The sequence below is a fragment of the Cricetulus griseus genome, chromosome 5, assembly GCF_003668045.3.
Source record: "Cricetulus griseus strain 17A/GY chromosome 5, alternate assembly CriGri-PICRH-1.0, whole genome shotgun sequence".
NCBI classification, from domain to species: domain Eukaryota; kingdom Metazoa; phylum Chordata; class Mammalia; order Rodentia; family Cricetidae; genus Cricetulus; species Cricetulus griseus.
Window position 1 is genome coordinate 118,623,115 of NC_048598.1, and position 14,767 is coordinate 118,637,881.

Genomic DNA, 14,767 nt, shown 5'->3' on the forward strand with positions numbered 1-14,767 from the left:
GGCTGAATGAAATTCCACAAGGGAAGGTGGGGAGGGGAAGGGAGGGACTGGTGGGAGCAGAAGCTTTGAGTCAGTGTGTCTTATGTGTGCTAGAGACTGAGTGTGCTCTGTGGACACCCCTTGGAGGCAGCTGTGGACCACAGGCATCCCTAGCTCCCGGTGCTCCATACAGACAGCATGCTGGGGAAGTACAGTACGTGTGGAAGTGAATTTGAATGGGAAAGAAAGGTCCGGATTGTGTTAATCCATTGTTATCACCACTGAGGTGGGACCCGGCTCAAGGAAGGGACCTTACCAAACATTAGCTCAAATCCCTCCAGCCTTTGCTTGTCAGTCTCTCCAATTTAGTGCAGGAAGCTGGAGTACAGGTGTGTGTGTGGGGGGGGGCTCCCAGCAAGTGCCTCCCTAATGCATTTGCTTCTTGCAGGTCACAGCTGCAGGGCCACTATGAGCCTGGTAGCCTGTGAATGTCCACCTGGCCCAGGCCTGGAGCTGGAGCCCTGCTCACGAGCGAGGTCCCAGGCCTGCATGTACCTGGGACAGATTCGTAACCGGGTAGCTACAGGGACATCTGACATGGCCAAGCGTGACTATCTGGTAGATGCAGCGACACAGATCCGCCTGGCCCTGGAGCGAGATGTCAGTGAGGACTATGAGGCGGCCTTCAACCACTACCAGAACGGTGTGGACGTGCTGCTCCGTGGTGTACACGGTGAGGGTGGTGATTGACACTCAGGGACAGAAGGTGGGCAGGAAAGGGCCCTTTGTCTGTCCATACTAGAGGTGTGAGGCACTGGGCTAACCCTGCCAGGCCTCCATGAAGGACAATAATGAGGACTTGAATTTATAAAGGCGTTCCTACACGGCAGACCCCGCTAGGCTTTGCCTGTGTTAACTCGTTTGAGTCTCACCTCAATAGACTTTTTCTTGCAGGTAGTTACAAGTATACAGGAATTATTATCGCCATCGTTATCTGAGATAGGCCTTTCACTGTGGCCCAGGCTGCTCTTCCTATCTCAGTCTCCTGACTGCTCAGGCTACAAGTATGCATGGCTCTGGGCAAGAACTAACATTCATACTGATTTTGGAGGCATGGGGCAGTTAGAGAGCTTGCCCAAGGCTTGGCAAAGGCTCCACAGCTGCCAAGGGGTACATCGGGAGTTGGAGCTGCTTTGGCTCCAGTTGCTATCTGTGTACTTGGCCCCCTGCACTTGGCTGGTCCTGGAGCCGGGCTGGGCAGTGGTCCTCTGGAAGCTTGCACTCCAGATGAGGGGAGAGAGCTGATTGACAGTGGATATGGAATTGTAGTCCTGAGAGAGCAAGGAGGGGAGGTCAAAGGGAGGGAAGAGGAACCCTGAGGTCAGATGGGCCTAGCATGGGGCATTTTCTAGACGTGAGAACTAGGGGGACTGCTGAAGGACAGTATGTGTGTCGTCCAGCCCAGGGCAGAGGAAGGGGACCAGGCTTATGGGGGGGGGAAGGGCTGATCAGGGCAGAAAGGCATTTCCATGCTGAGACCAGTTTGAGACTCTAGAGCCTGGGGCCAGGCTATGGTGACCACAGTCCCCCTCACCCCCTGTTGAAGAGACTCTACCAGGCCTAGGTTTCAGGAGTGCCTTCCTTTTCCATCTAATCTGGTCTCCACCCTGGTCTTTTCCATGGCTGGCAGAGATAAAGGAAGCACTGTATTCTGGAAGCTTGTCTCTTCTCTTCTGAAGGGAAGGGGCACACAAATCTCTACCTTGTTCCAGAATGTGAGAACAGCCAGTGAGATGGTGGGTACCACCTGTAAAGAGCAGCTGGCTGAGGGGGTCCCAGTCCTCTTCCCCGTCTTTCTGCTCAGCCCCTGCTCTCACCATGGAGCAGGAGCTCAAACACAGCCAGGGGATGAACTAGCTAAAACTGACCGGGAAACAGGAGCCATTGGCCATGATAGGCAGAGGTAGTTAGCAGGAGCTAGCATCTCAGCACACAAGCAAAGCCCAGGATAGAGGGCAGGGGTGCAGCCCTGGTGACCACAGATGATGACAATGCCCCCCCCCACACACAGTTGACCCCAACAAGGAGAGATGCGAAGCTGTAAAGTTGAAAATTACCAAGTACCTACGGAGGGCAGAGGAGATCTTCAACTGCCACCTTCAGCGGACGCTGGGCAGCGGGGCCGGCCCCAGCACGGTGAGGAGAGCCTCCCGGGGTCCCTAGGGGAGGGAGGGGACCTGGGGAGAGACAGCCGCTTCCCACCCCCTTCCCCCTCTGCTTCACAGAGCGCTTGGCATGCATGACATTGACACCCACCCCAGTCTGCATGGGACTCCATGCCATCCTCACACATAGCGCCTCTGGATTCTGTTTTTGGTGAGTGGGTACACCACAAGTATTTGAAATGCAGGCGTTCACACGCATGCTCTCAAGCGTGCACTTGCGCAAGCACACACACACTTGCTCACACACACACACACACACACACACACAAACACACACACACACACACACACACACACACACACACACACACACACGTATAACTGTGCATTCAATGCTCCTCCTGTTACTTTCCTAACCCATTGACCAAAGGCGCTCTCCATGCCAAGGCCCACACACTCCTAGGCTCACTTCGTTCGTCCTGTGGCTTTCCTTTCACAAAAGTAGATTATCTAGTAAATTTTGAGGTTGAGACCCCTATGTTCCCACCCCAAACCCTGAGAGCATCTGCCCTTTGTAGACAGGGCTTTTGAGAAGGGACTTCTAAGAAGGACTTCTAAAAGGTCCCGAGTACGACTGGGAAGGGGCTGAGCACAAAGTCAGCCCGGATGCCTTGAATCAGTGTGCTCCCAAACTCTGAGTCAAGAACGGTCCCTCTGTTCAGTCTGACCCTGTGTGGTAGGGTTTTCCCGGACCCCAGGCCCTACTCACTGTGGTCCCTTAGGACTCTCCGGCACCCAGAAGCATCTGCCCATAGCCCAAGCCTACGCAGCATGGCTGAGGCCTTGTCTCCTTCCTCTGCAGGGCTTCAGCAGCCTGAGGCTCCGGCCCATCCGCACACTGAGCTCTGCTCTGGAGCAGCTGAGGGGGTGCAGGGTGGTTGGGATCATCGAGAAGGTGAGCCAGCCAAGGGTGTGGGAAGGGAAGCATATGTGTGGCAGGTAAGGGATGGAGGGTGGGGTAGGATGGAGGTTGGGGTAGGATGGAGGGTGGGGTAGGATGGAGGGTAGGGTAAGATAGAAAGTATAGCAAGTTTTCTTGTCAGATGATCTTTGAATCACCAGCCCCCAAATAATGACATGGAGACTTTTTATTAATTATGAAAGCTTGGCCTTAGCTTAGGCACATTCCCAACTAGCTCTAATAACTTCTACATTCTGCCATGTGGCTGTTTTACATCTCTTCCATTCTGTATCCCCAACTTGATCCAAGTCTCTCTGCCATCTCTTGCACACCTAGATTCATCTCCTGAGTTCCTCTCTGCCAGGATGTCCCATCTAGTCTCTCCTGCCTACCTATTGGCTATTCAGCTCTTTATTAAACCAACCACAGTGACACGTCTTCACACAGTGTAAACAAATAAATACATGGCAACAGGAAGGTGTCTGCAGCAGCTGCCTGCATCCAGAGGGTGGTGTGCAAGCTCGGGGGGATAGCAGCTGAGGTCAGGGGCTCCTTTTCTTTCTCAAAACACACCAGTCAGGCTCTAGAGAGGAAAGTGAGAAAGAGAAAAGACAGTCTGTTTCCCTTCACCTTCCAGCTCTGACATCGAAAACCCTCCGAGACCATGGGAGGAGCCCAGGGACCTCCTCAGCACTTACCGCCCTGATCACCCCCATTTCCCACAATCCTCCACCTTACATTCACTCTGCACACCAAGACTGCAGCCCTGTGTATCCCTGAAACACACAGCTGGGCACTTGCTGTGCCCAAAGGTCCCTCTCCCAGCCGGTCCAGTGGGCATGTGCACTTCTGTGAGGTGGCTTGTATTGTCCCAGCTGGGCCTTGGCAGCTCCACCCGCTTTCTTCTGGTACTCCTGCCCTCATCCTACACCTTCTTCTTTCCCTTAATTCAGGGTGGACAAGAAGACAGGACATGACAGCACAACCCCTGATAAAGTGGAGAAATCTGAGGGACAAAGAGGTCATGTAGGAGTTGAACCTGTGTCAGATTGCCCTCTGCCTGTAGCACAGGCTTCTCTAAATAGTTCTTTCCCAAACTGACCATTTATGAGAGTCATTGGTGAGTTTCACAAACATATAGATATCGGGACTCCATGCCAAACCTGTGGAGTCAGAATTTCTAGGGCTGAACCCAAGAATGTATAGTTGAAAACACTGGGCAATTTTGGTGGCTTTGGGAGCCCATAGAGAAAAGGACATCGGGGTGTAATTCTCTGCCATACAAGAGGGCAGCATGCTGCCTGGGAGGGCCTGGGCTTGACCAATGAACCGTAGACAGGTCCCCTCTTAGCTCTGAGAATCTCTGAGAGTTGGTTTCCTCATTGGCAAAGTGCAGGGCGGGGTGGGGGGGTGGAATTCTACCCCAAAGGGGTGATCTGGGAAGGAAATGAAACAATTTTTGGGAAAGGCCTGGCACAAACTAAGGCACTTAATACATAGTTGATGAGTCTGAGAGCAAGTGGCAAGAGCGGGGAGATACTGGTTCCCATCCCTAGGCCTTGCTCCAACTGCTTCTCCCCGTCCCTGGAACAGGCCCCAGGCTCAGTGAAGGTCCCGCCAGCTTCCCATCTGTCACACTGTCCCCTCCCATTGAACTGCCCAGTGGCCACAGCCTGACCTTGGCTAAGCACAGCGGCTCTCACAGACAGACTGACACCATTTCTCACTCACATCTTGAGTGAGATGCCAGCTATAAAGAGAGGGGTTCCGAACTAAGTAAGTTTGGGAAACAGTGATTTGTGGTTATATCACTTGCACTTTAATTTTAGATATTCTCAGAGCTTTCAGAATGTGCATGTATAGGCGTCCACAAGGGAATCTGTGATTTGTTCAACCCTGGGACACACACGTGTGTGAGCACTTTAAACATCGGTGCCGAGGCCTGCGCAGGAGTACACACTAAGATATTTAGGGCGCCTCTTTCCATTTTCCCCCTCTCAGACACTCAAGAGGTGAATGCCGGCTCCCTCCTAAGGTCTTTCTTCCTCCCCTGGGTTATGCCCAAGCCATGGATAGGAATTTCCCCAAATTAGGAAAGGTGTTAGGGCCATCAGTTCCATTCCACAGCTCTGCCCAGGCAGATCCAGGTGGCAGAGCTGTGCCAGTGCCTGCCGGTGGCAGCCTCAGGCTCAGGACGGGAGCCAGGGGCTTGCTTAGGACAGTATTGTATCCCTTAAAGTGTTGGCTGTGGGAGGGATGGAGGTGGTAAGAGAGCAGTGATGTGAGCATGTCAGGGACTAGGTAGGCAGCCAGGGTGTGTGGGGCTGTTTCAGGGACTGATCCCACCCTTCCTCTTGACCTCCTCAGAGAGCTGTGCTGGGCATTGGGAAGAAAGGCCTCCCAAGCTGCTTCTTGTTTTATTTGGCTCAAACACAGGTGGTTTTTGTTTGTTTGTTTTTGTTTCACCTTTTAAAAAATTTTCTTTGAGACAGGGTTTCTCTTTATAACTGCCCTGGCTGTCCTGGAACTTACTCTGTAGACCAGGCTGGCCTCAAACTCACAGAGATCTGCTTGCCTCTGCCTCCCAAGGGCTGGGATTAAAGGAGTGTGCCACCACCACCCAGCTTGTTTCTTGTTTTTTAATTGTTACTACCATTTTCAAATGTGCAGATTTCATATAAAAGTTCACATTTCGCTGGGCCCCAGTGACCCTTTGTCTCTGCTCCCAATAGTGCTGCCTCTTACATGGCTCCTGGAGATCTGAACCCAGGTTTCATATTTCATACCTTCACAGTGAGCACTCTTGCCCACTTAACCATTTCCCTAGCCCCTTGGGAGTGTGAGTGTGTGTGTGTGTGTGTGTGTGTGTGTGTGTGTGTGTGTGTGTACGCGCGCGCGCAGGTGAATGCTAGTGGCCACAACTGCCTTCTATCGTCCCAATTATAAGGCTAACACCCCATTTGTGGGTTAAACTCCAATGCTCTGTGTCTCAGCTGTATGAGCCCCATCACACAGAAGGCTGTGCTTGGCAATGATGCATTTTAATAATTGTCCCCACTTGTGAGACAGGGTCTCATGTAGTCCAGGATGGCTTCAAACTTGCTAGCTAGCCAGGGATGACCTTGAACTCCTAGTTTTCCTGCCTCCATTTCCTGAGTACTGGGATGACAGGTGTGTACCACTATTCCAATTTATACAAAGCTGAGGATCAAACCCAGGGTTTCATGTGTGCCAGGCAAGCATTCTGCCAACTAAGCACATCCCTAGCCCCTTAATGAGTATCTTAAAGGGAACAAAGCTAAGACTCAAGGAAGTCAGGTGTTAGGTATTCTGTTCCCCAAGCCACTTAGCAGAGGAAAATGATTTTTTTTTTCATTTGTTTGGTTGGTCATATGGGTGGGAAAATGCCCACTCTGCTAGAAATACACTAAAAGAGAAGGAATTTTAAAACAAGAAAGGAAGAGAGAAAGGAAGAAGAAAAAATAAAGGAAAGAAAAGAAATTAATTCACCACTCTAACTTCAAGATAATTGTTAATGTTTAAGTCTAGTTCCTTCTGTAAAATGGGTTTAATGTGTTTTACATACAGAGGTTTTTGGCTCCCATCCTTGGCTGGGTTCCAGACCATAAATCAGAGGGCTTGACCAAGAAGGAGGTGTCGGGGAATCCCACTTGGGGAAGGATGGTGGGGAACCATCTGGGATGTCAATACTTGTGGGAAATTTTTCTTAAATGACCCCAGCGTTTTCCACCTCTTCAAATATTGCACAAGTTTGGTCAGAGAGCCAAGGCCCGCCTGAATTAGGTCTCTGACCATTAGAGGGAGACCTCTTGTGGTCAAAAGCAATGCTGTTGCCCCGATGTAGGAAGGAGGGGGTGGGCCTCCTGTAGCCCCTGCTTCCACTTGACTAATGATGGAGAAACTAAGGCCCAGCCCAGCAGGCACTCACCCACTCTAGGATCAGCCTGTCTGTATTCAAATTCTGTTGCCACCCCTTCTTAGCAGTGGTTTTGAAAATGGGTAATTTCCCTTCTCAGAACTCCCATTTCATCAATAAAGAGAGCAGCTCACTAATAACTCCCACCTGGTTGGGAGACCGCAGTTAAATAAGCTATGCAAAGTCCTTAGCACGGAATAAGCACTTTAAATCCCATGTTTGTTTCTTCAATGACAGGGATAATTACCACGGATTAGGAGGATTTGTACTTGGATACTGCGCTTTAGTCAACAAGCATGACATATAGTGTGAACTGCCGTGATCCCATTTTTAGGGAGTACTTCCTGTGTAAATATGAGGACATTGGTTTGATTCCCAGCAATTACATAAAAAAGCTGGGCATGGTGGGGTAATTATCTGTAATGCCAATATGGAGGAGGTAAACAGGCAGATTCCCCGGAGCTTGGTCGCCAGCCAACCTCGCTGAATAGGTGAGATCCAAACTCAGTGAGAGACTTTGCCTCAAAAAATAAGATGGAGAGGGGCTGGAGAGATAGTTCAGAGGTTGAGAGCACTGGTTGTTCTTCCAGAGGTCCTGAGTTCAGTTCCCATCAACTACATGGTGGCTCACAACCCTCTGTAATGAGATCTGGCGCCCTCTTCTGGCCTGCAAGCAGCCATGCAGATGGAACACTGTAAATAATAATAATAATAATAATAATAATAATAATAATAATAATATGGAGAACAATTAAGGAAGACACCTAGCATCATCAACTCTGGCCTACACACACACACACACCACACCACACCACAAGAACAAGGTTCAGAGTAGCGGTGTATCTTGGCAAGTGTGTGATATTCTCATGGCATTCATTAAGGGCTTTCCTATTAAACCAGAGATATAGCAAAGGTAGATGTTTATAATTCCTCTTTGGTTTATTTGTCCAAGCTCTAAAACTGGGGCCCTGAGCTAGAGGATCTGCCAGTAACAGAGTTCTTGCCTAGCATGTAGGAGGCCCTAGGTTCAATCCCCCAGTACCATAAATAAATAAATAAATAAATAAATAAATAAATAAATAAATAAATAAATAAAACCCAGGGCTCTTTCTCAGCTCCATCCCCAGGCCACAGCTTTCACCACTGTCTAGGAGTGTGGGCCCAGCTTCCCACCTGGGCAGCATGTCAGGTCAAGTCATCACACAAGAGTGCTGTCTGGCCTTTGCCCCCATCCTGGCAGAATCCTGCCTTCCTGCTCTGACACAACCATATGGCCACTCTTTCCTTCTCCCACAGCTGGGCCCACCCTTGCCTGTCGGGTGGCTAGTATGCACTTTATCTAAAAGGACATGTAGCAAGGCAGAGAAGTTCCTGAAGTCTGTCGAGCCTGCCTCTGTCAGTCTACCTGATCTGGAACCACATCCTCAGGAGCCTCTGCTCTTCACTTGTTTGGGGTTTTATTTCTTTGTTTGTTTTTGAAGGCAGGGTTTCTCTGTGTAGCCTTGGCTGTCCTGGAAATCTCTCCAGAAAGCAGGCTGGCCTCGAACTCACAGGGGTCCATCTGCCGCTGCTTCCCAAGAGCTAGGATTAAAGGCATATGCCACTACTGCCTGGCTGGTTTGGTTTTGGGACAAGAGTTCACCATGTAGCCTTGACTGGCTTTGAACTCACAGAGATCTGCCTGCCTCTGCCTTTCTCAATCTCTGCTGTGATTAAGCCTGTGCATCACCATGCCTAGCCTAGCTTCACTTGTAAGCAAAGCTCAGGAGAACTGACTAACCACACCAGCTTCAATCCCTGCCAGGACGATGGGCTCTGGCCAAAGCCTGAAGCGAGGGGTTGACTTTGGCTGTCCTTGGGCCACATAGCGCCTAGCTAGGTGGGCGGGTATGGGGAGGGGTCTAATCAGACTTCTGCAAATACAACAGAGGGTACTTAGACCACTCTCCATCATATGTGAAGTACCTTGAACTTTGCAGAACTGTGGGCATCCCAAGTTGGACAGGATGATCCCTGCCCTTGAGGAGCTCACAACCTGAGGAGTCAGGAGGTTAGATGATGTCAGAAGGGTCCCCTGAGGGGAGGAGCCCCAGATGCTGGAGGAAAAAGCACCAGAGCTTAGATCTTTGGGTATAACAAAGGCCGGTCACTAGGGCAGGATGGATGTCGGTTGGCCTCGGGGTATGGAAAGCCCAAGAACGAACATATACATTGACCAGTTTGCCTCCTGGATTTTGACAGGTGCAGTTGGTCCAGGACCCAGCAACAGGAGGAACCTTCATTGTGAAGGCAGGTGCTTCCAGGCTGCTGCCATGTGGCACTTCTCTTGGAACTTTCTCAGAGCTCCTGGGACCCCTGCCTACCCTCTCCCTAGAAAGCACATATGAGGCCCATGCTCCCTCCAAAGCTGCTTGTTGTGAGCATTGCCCACGGCTGACAAACATGCACACTACTCATCCTTGGGCATTAGACTCCAAGCGATTACAGGGGTGAGGGCTGGGCCGGGAACGGAGGGAAGAAGCAGTTGCTTCTCAGCCTGGCTCCTAATTCATATCCTAGTGTCGTGAAGCCAGAGCATGGGTGACATCAGCTCATCTACATGCCCTGTCCCCTCCCCAGAGTCTTCCCAGGTGCCACATGGTGAGTCAGGAGCGGCTGACTGTCATCCCACATGGAGTCCCCTACATGACGAAACTGCTGCGGTACTTTGTGAGTGAAGACTCCATCTTCTTGCACCTGGAACACGTGCAAGGTGAGGGGACCAGCGGGGGCCCTCGTCAACTCTGAGCTTTGGGGCATTACTGCTTTCCCACCCCAGAAAAAGATGCTGAGCCCTGAGAAGATGTGTGGCACTGACAGGGAACCCAGTCTTTCTGAAGGCTAAGGGCAGGGCCAGGCTGTCGTGGGTCTCTGTGTGGTGCTGAGGGGTCAGAGGGCATCCTGCAGAGGATGTCCCCACCCTAGGCAAGCGAAGAGCACATTTGTTCAGCAGGCTTGTTACCATTTCCTTTAGTCTTGGCTCTTTGCACTTTCCTGGTCAGTGCCCAACCCCAATGGCCTATGGAGTGGCTGGTGACTAAAACCATAAAGACGGGAACTGAGCCATGTAGCCATATTTAATGATTTTAAAATGTGTGGGTCATGGTGTAGTCACTGTAAATCCATACTTGGCCTCTTTACCTCTTGTGACACCACTCTCCCTAAAACAAAAGAGAAAGCATAATATGTTGAACACCGGTGTTCAAACAAACTGGTGCTTCACTCAAACCAAGTTCATTAGCATCAGGTATGCGGGCTGTGAAGCTGAGCTCCCTGGAAGGGGATCAGAGCAGGGGAGAGTGTGTCCTCTGTCACAAAGTGGAAGAACAGGGTGATGAGATGATTGAATAAGGCTAGGACCCCCGAGAAGCAGAGGGGGATGCTGAAACGGGGGTGGGGGTGGGGCCTGAACCTAGAGTCCACTCTTCTCCCTGCCACACTCTCACTCGCTGTTTGGTCCAGGTGGCACTCTGTGGTCACATCTACTCTCACAGGCCCGCTTTCAATATTCTGGGCTCAAGTCTGGCTCTGCTCAGGATAAGTCGAAATTCCGGCTCAACACCAGCTTCTGCCTCATGACCCCAGCAAAGCTCTCACCAGGCCACACCTTGGGGCAGGACAGAGTCCCAGTGGAGCCTCCATGGACTTCTCAGAGCCTTCCCCCAGCCAAGGAGATGCCACCCCACCAGCTTCAGGAAGAGGCTGACAGTGAACCCTCAGCCAGGACCAGTCCTTTCTGTTCTTCGAACCTTACAGAAGCCCCATGTGGCCGCTTGCGAAGTCAAGTCAGGCGAGCTGGCCAGAATTCGAACCTTGCACCCAATCGGAAGCTCCACTGGGTACGGGAAGGGGCTGACCGGGTGCTAGGGGCCTATGGCCGTGGCCGAGGTCAGAACCCCCCATCAGCAAACAGGGCCAGCCTGGGGTGTGGAAGAGCTGTCTGGAGCCTGCGGGAAGAACAGGTGAAGCAGTGGGCAGCTGAGCTGCTGGTGGCGCTGGAGGCCCTGCACGAGCAGGGGGTGCTGTGCCGGGACCTCAACCCACGGAACCTGCTTCTGGACCAGGCAGGTAGGAGCCCCAGCCTCCCTGCTTCAATCCTACTCCTCGGATGGGAGCCCAGAGTCAACAGGACTCCCAAGATTATAGTGAGTCCCCACACACCCCCTTCCTCCTTCTGGCCCGTTACAGAGGCCCTGAGCCTGGGGCTACCGTTCTGGGGAACACCCCTAGGCCCTGTGCTAGGGATGGCCTTCAGCCTCTAACATGATTGTATTGGGGGAAGCCTTGGGACTGCTTAGAGATTCCAGCTGCTCAGTGATGCCACTCTCAACCTTTGTCCCATCATTCCTCCCGACGTACCCTGGACAAGGTCACATCCGACTCACATATTTTGGCCAGTGGTCAGAAGTGGAGCCCCGGTGCAGCCAGGAGGCTGTGGACTGCCTATACTGTGCTCCAGGCAAGAAGGGAGCTGGGGGAGGTTCCTAGATCGTGGGTGCTTTTGTATGGGTTAAAGACAGAGGAAGGGCAGTGGGTACTACGATGTCAACAGAAAAGGCTGTCTTATGCGTTCTTGTTCTCGCAGAGGTCGGGGGAATTTCTGAGGTGACTGAAGCCTGTGACTGGTGGAGCTATGGGTCTCTTCTATATGAACTACTCACAGGAATGGTGAGTAGCTGGGCAGGGTAGAGAGCCCTTGCAGGGAACATAGAGTATAGGCTGAGCAGAGGCTTGGTCAGCTAGGGTCAAAACAGAGGTTGCCTGGTTCTCCATGCCTGACCTTTGGGCTGATTTCCTTCTACCCACAAGACCACCAGCGACAGAGGAAGTCACTCCCATCAGGCCACCAGAGCCATTAGCACTTCTTACCACATAGGGGAGTATTGCTAAAGACAGTCAATTTCTGTGAATTGTATGAGCTGGGATAGCCAGAGGTTTATGGAAGAGCATAGCTGGCCTGAGGTTTGGAGAAGCCAGCAGCCCCTTCCTGAAGGGTTTCTGGATTATATCCAGTCTCTTCCTACTGTTCACTCCCACTCCACCCTTCAAGGCTGTGACCCCTAGACCTCAGCTGGAAGGTGGAAGAAGGCTCTTGCATCCAAGCCCCAGCGGCTTTGGTCAGCTGAGCCCACCTGCGGGCTGGGGAGGTGGTTCAGTTAGAGTGAAGACTAAGTTTGATCCCCAGCAGCCATGTGAAAGTCAAGTGTGATGACGCACAGCTGCTGCCCTAACACAGGGCCTGGGATGAGGCAAACAGATCCCCAGAGCTTGCTCACAGTCAGTGGAGTTCAGTGAGACCCTGTCTTAAAAAAAAAAAAAAAAAAGTAGAGAATAGAGAGAGAAGAGAGAGGAGAGAGAGAGAAGAGAGAGAGGAGAGAGAGAAGAGAGGAGAGAGAGAGAGAGAGAGAGAGAGAGAGGAAGAGAGAGAGGAGAGAGAGAGGAGAGAGAGAGGAGAGAGAGAGAGAGAGAGAGAGAGAGAGAGAGAGAGAGAGCCCCACTTGTCTGGGAATAAGGGAGAGGCCAAACTACATTTGAGCAGGAAAGCTTGAATGGCACCAGCAAACGCCTGACCTGACCTGCTTGTGTTCCCAAGTGGCTCAGGGCCTCTGAGAACCCTTGACACCAATGCCCCTAAGCCCCACAGGGCTCTCCTACCTTTGTCCTTGCAGCTCATCCTTACTTTGCGTCTCTCCACACTCCTGCCTTGGCCTCAATGGCTGCATGCCAGGCCTCCATCACATGCTCAGTTTGTGGAGCCTTTTTTCTATAGGGAAAGTTCTAGTGCTGTTCCCAATAGTGACCATTCTAAACTCTAAAGACAACAGAAATAATGCTTCCAACAAGCTGCAGGTTCAAACCCCCATGCTAACCCATGTCCCTTTGCCAGGGCTGGTTTCTTGTACTTAATGTCAAGGGTCCAGCTCTGTGTCATTAGTCGATTCTAGCAAAAGGCAACTATTAGCATCACCTTCCTCCTGGAATGTGTCATGGAGGTGGAGCAAATCTTGGCTGCCATGGGAGTGGCCTAAAGTGGCCTCTTCAGTGCCTCTCCTTGTGTCCCCCTCCTCTCTAGGCATTGTCCCAGAGCCACCCCTCAGGATTCCAGGCCCACACCCAACTACAGCTCCCTGAGTGGCTCAGTGGCCCAGCAGCCTCTCTGCTGACTGAGGTGAGGTATTGGCTGACCTGGAGATGGCTTATTGCTATGTGGGTGGGGGGTGGGAGGAACCACTGGTCCAATGTAACTATGGAAAGCACTAGGGCAATAAATGCCCACGAATGTCTGTGCTAGCTACCAATGTCACGGGGGGGGGGGTGCTTACTGACTGGCTTAGGAGGGAATGAGCATCTTAAGGGTTTGGTGATGGGAGTGCCAGGAGGTGGTGACTGCCTCCGTGATGGGGAAGGATGCAGAGCACTGATTCTTTCCCCATAGCTGTTGCAGTTTGATCCCCAGCGGCGCCTAGGTGCTGGAGGTGGTGGCACCAGCAAACTCAAGTCCCACCCCTTTTTCAGTACTATCCAATGGAGTCGACTAACAGGGTAAGGGGTGGGTAAGTGAACAAAGAAGCTGGCCTAGTTCTTCATTGCCTGCCACTTGGGCTGGCCCCTCATCAGTGAACTTCAAGGGACAAATGTGGGGCAGTAGCCGCTTTTCCTGCTCAGAACCTGCCCTAAAAAAAGCCAGCCCCTGTAGAAGCTGCTGGAGGGACAGTGAGGTGCACCCTGCTGAGAAACCTACAGATCAGTGAACGGAGCCTGTTGAACACATACCTTGTGCCCTTAACTGGGACCCATCATGTTAGAGGGTGCCTTCTGTTGCTCCAGCTCTAAACGGAACACCCGCTGAACCAACTGACACTTTTGGTGACACTGCCACGTTGTACACTACTTAAGACATCTCAGGACACTGAACTCTGGCGCAGTAGACCCAAACCAAGACTGTCCTGGGTCCATTTTAGTGGGTGGCTTCTACCAGAGCATGTTTGTCCCCACAGGAGTTGGGTCAAGTGGGGAGCAGTGGGGGAAGTATGACCCACGGCTGTGGAGAATAAGTTGGGAAGAGCAGCCAGTAGAGCTGAGTGGGAGTAAAAATTCAGTTTTACCACTTAGACTGAGTTTGAAACCAGAATAAAGAGCTTTATTCTCTGCTGGCTCTCCTGTGTCAAAGGAGTCTGCCCCTCAGGCCAACAGCAGATGCTTTCCTCAGGCGTGGTTGTTTTCCATTCCGCAATTTGGTATGAAGTTCTATTCAATCCACTGCCCACTCCGACTTTTAGAATGAGACACCACAGAATATATGGACCAATTTGATCCAGTGCTTTCACCCAGGTATTTCTGGTCTCTGAAGAACTGGGTAAGCGGGAAATCTCCAGAGACAAACCCTTCCCTAGGTGTGAGGACCTGCCTCAGGACAACCCAGTGGCCAGGGTGTAGCACATGCAACAAGATTTCACTTGACAAATCCCCAGATCCCTCCAGTGTTACAGGTGGTATTTGGCATAATTCACCAGTCAGGCAATTCACCCAATACATGTGGAGGGGGAGGGGACAAGCCAATATTCCTGTTTCTGAGTCTGTAGAGAGGACAAGGACAGTGCATCTCCTCCACGGCCCACACCCAGCAGCCCCAGGGTTTGTCTGCTCGAATAAAGCCTGTTCTTTCTGTGGCTTCTTTGCATCACT

The 14,767-nt window shown here is 51.6% G+C and overlaps 1 protein-coding gene across 4 annotated transcripts; it reads left to right on the top strand.

Moving 5' to 3' along the window:
• The first annotated feature begins 447 nt into the window (after nt 1-447).
• Rps6kl1 (ribosomal protein S6 kinase like 1) lies at nt 448-13,628 on the top strand. Of its 4 annotated transcripts, none has more exons than XM_035444931.1 (10): nt 448-712; nt 2,051-2,175; nt 3,007-3,099; nt 9,284-9,331; nt 9,662-9,794; nt 10,544-11,149; nt 11,451-11,540; nt 11,667-11,749; nt 13,155-13,250; nt 13,518-13,628. In XM_035444931.1, the coding sequence occupies exons 1-10, from the start codon at nt 448-450 to the stop codon at nt 13,626-13,628; spliced, it is 1,650 nt and encodes a 549-aa protein (XP_035300822.1). The 4 variants fall into 4 exon arrangements, with proteins under 4 accessions (XP_035300822.1, XP_035300824.1, XP_035300823.1 ...); XM_035444933.1 differs by having other exon boundaries at nt 448-682; XM_035444932.1 differs by lacking the exon at nt 9,284-9,331.
• The last annotated feature ends 1,139 nt before the right edge of the window (nt 13,629-14,767 follow it).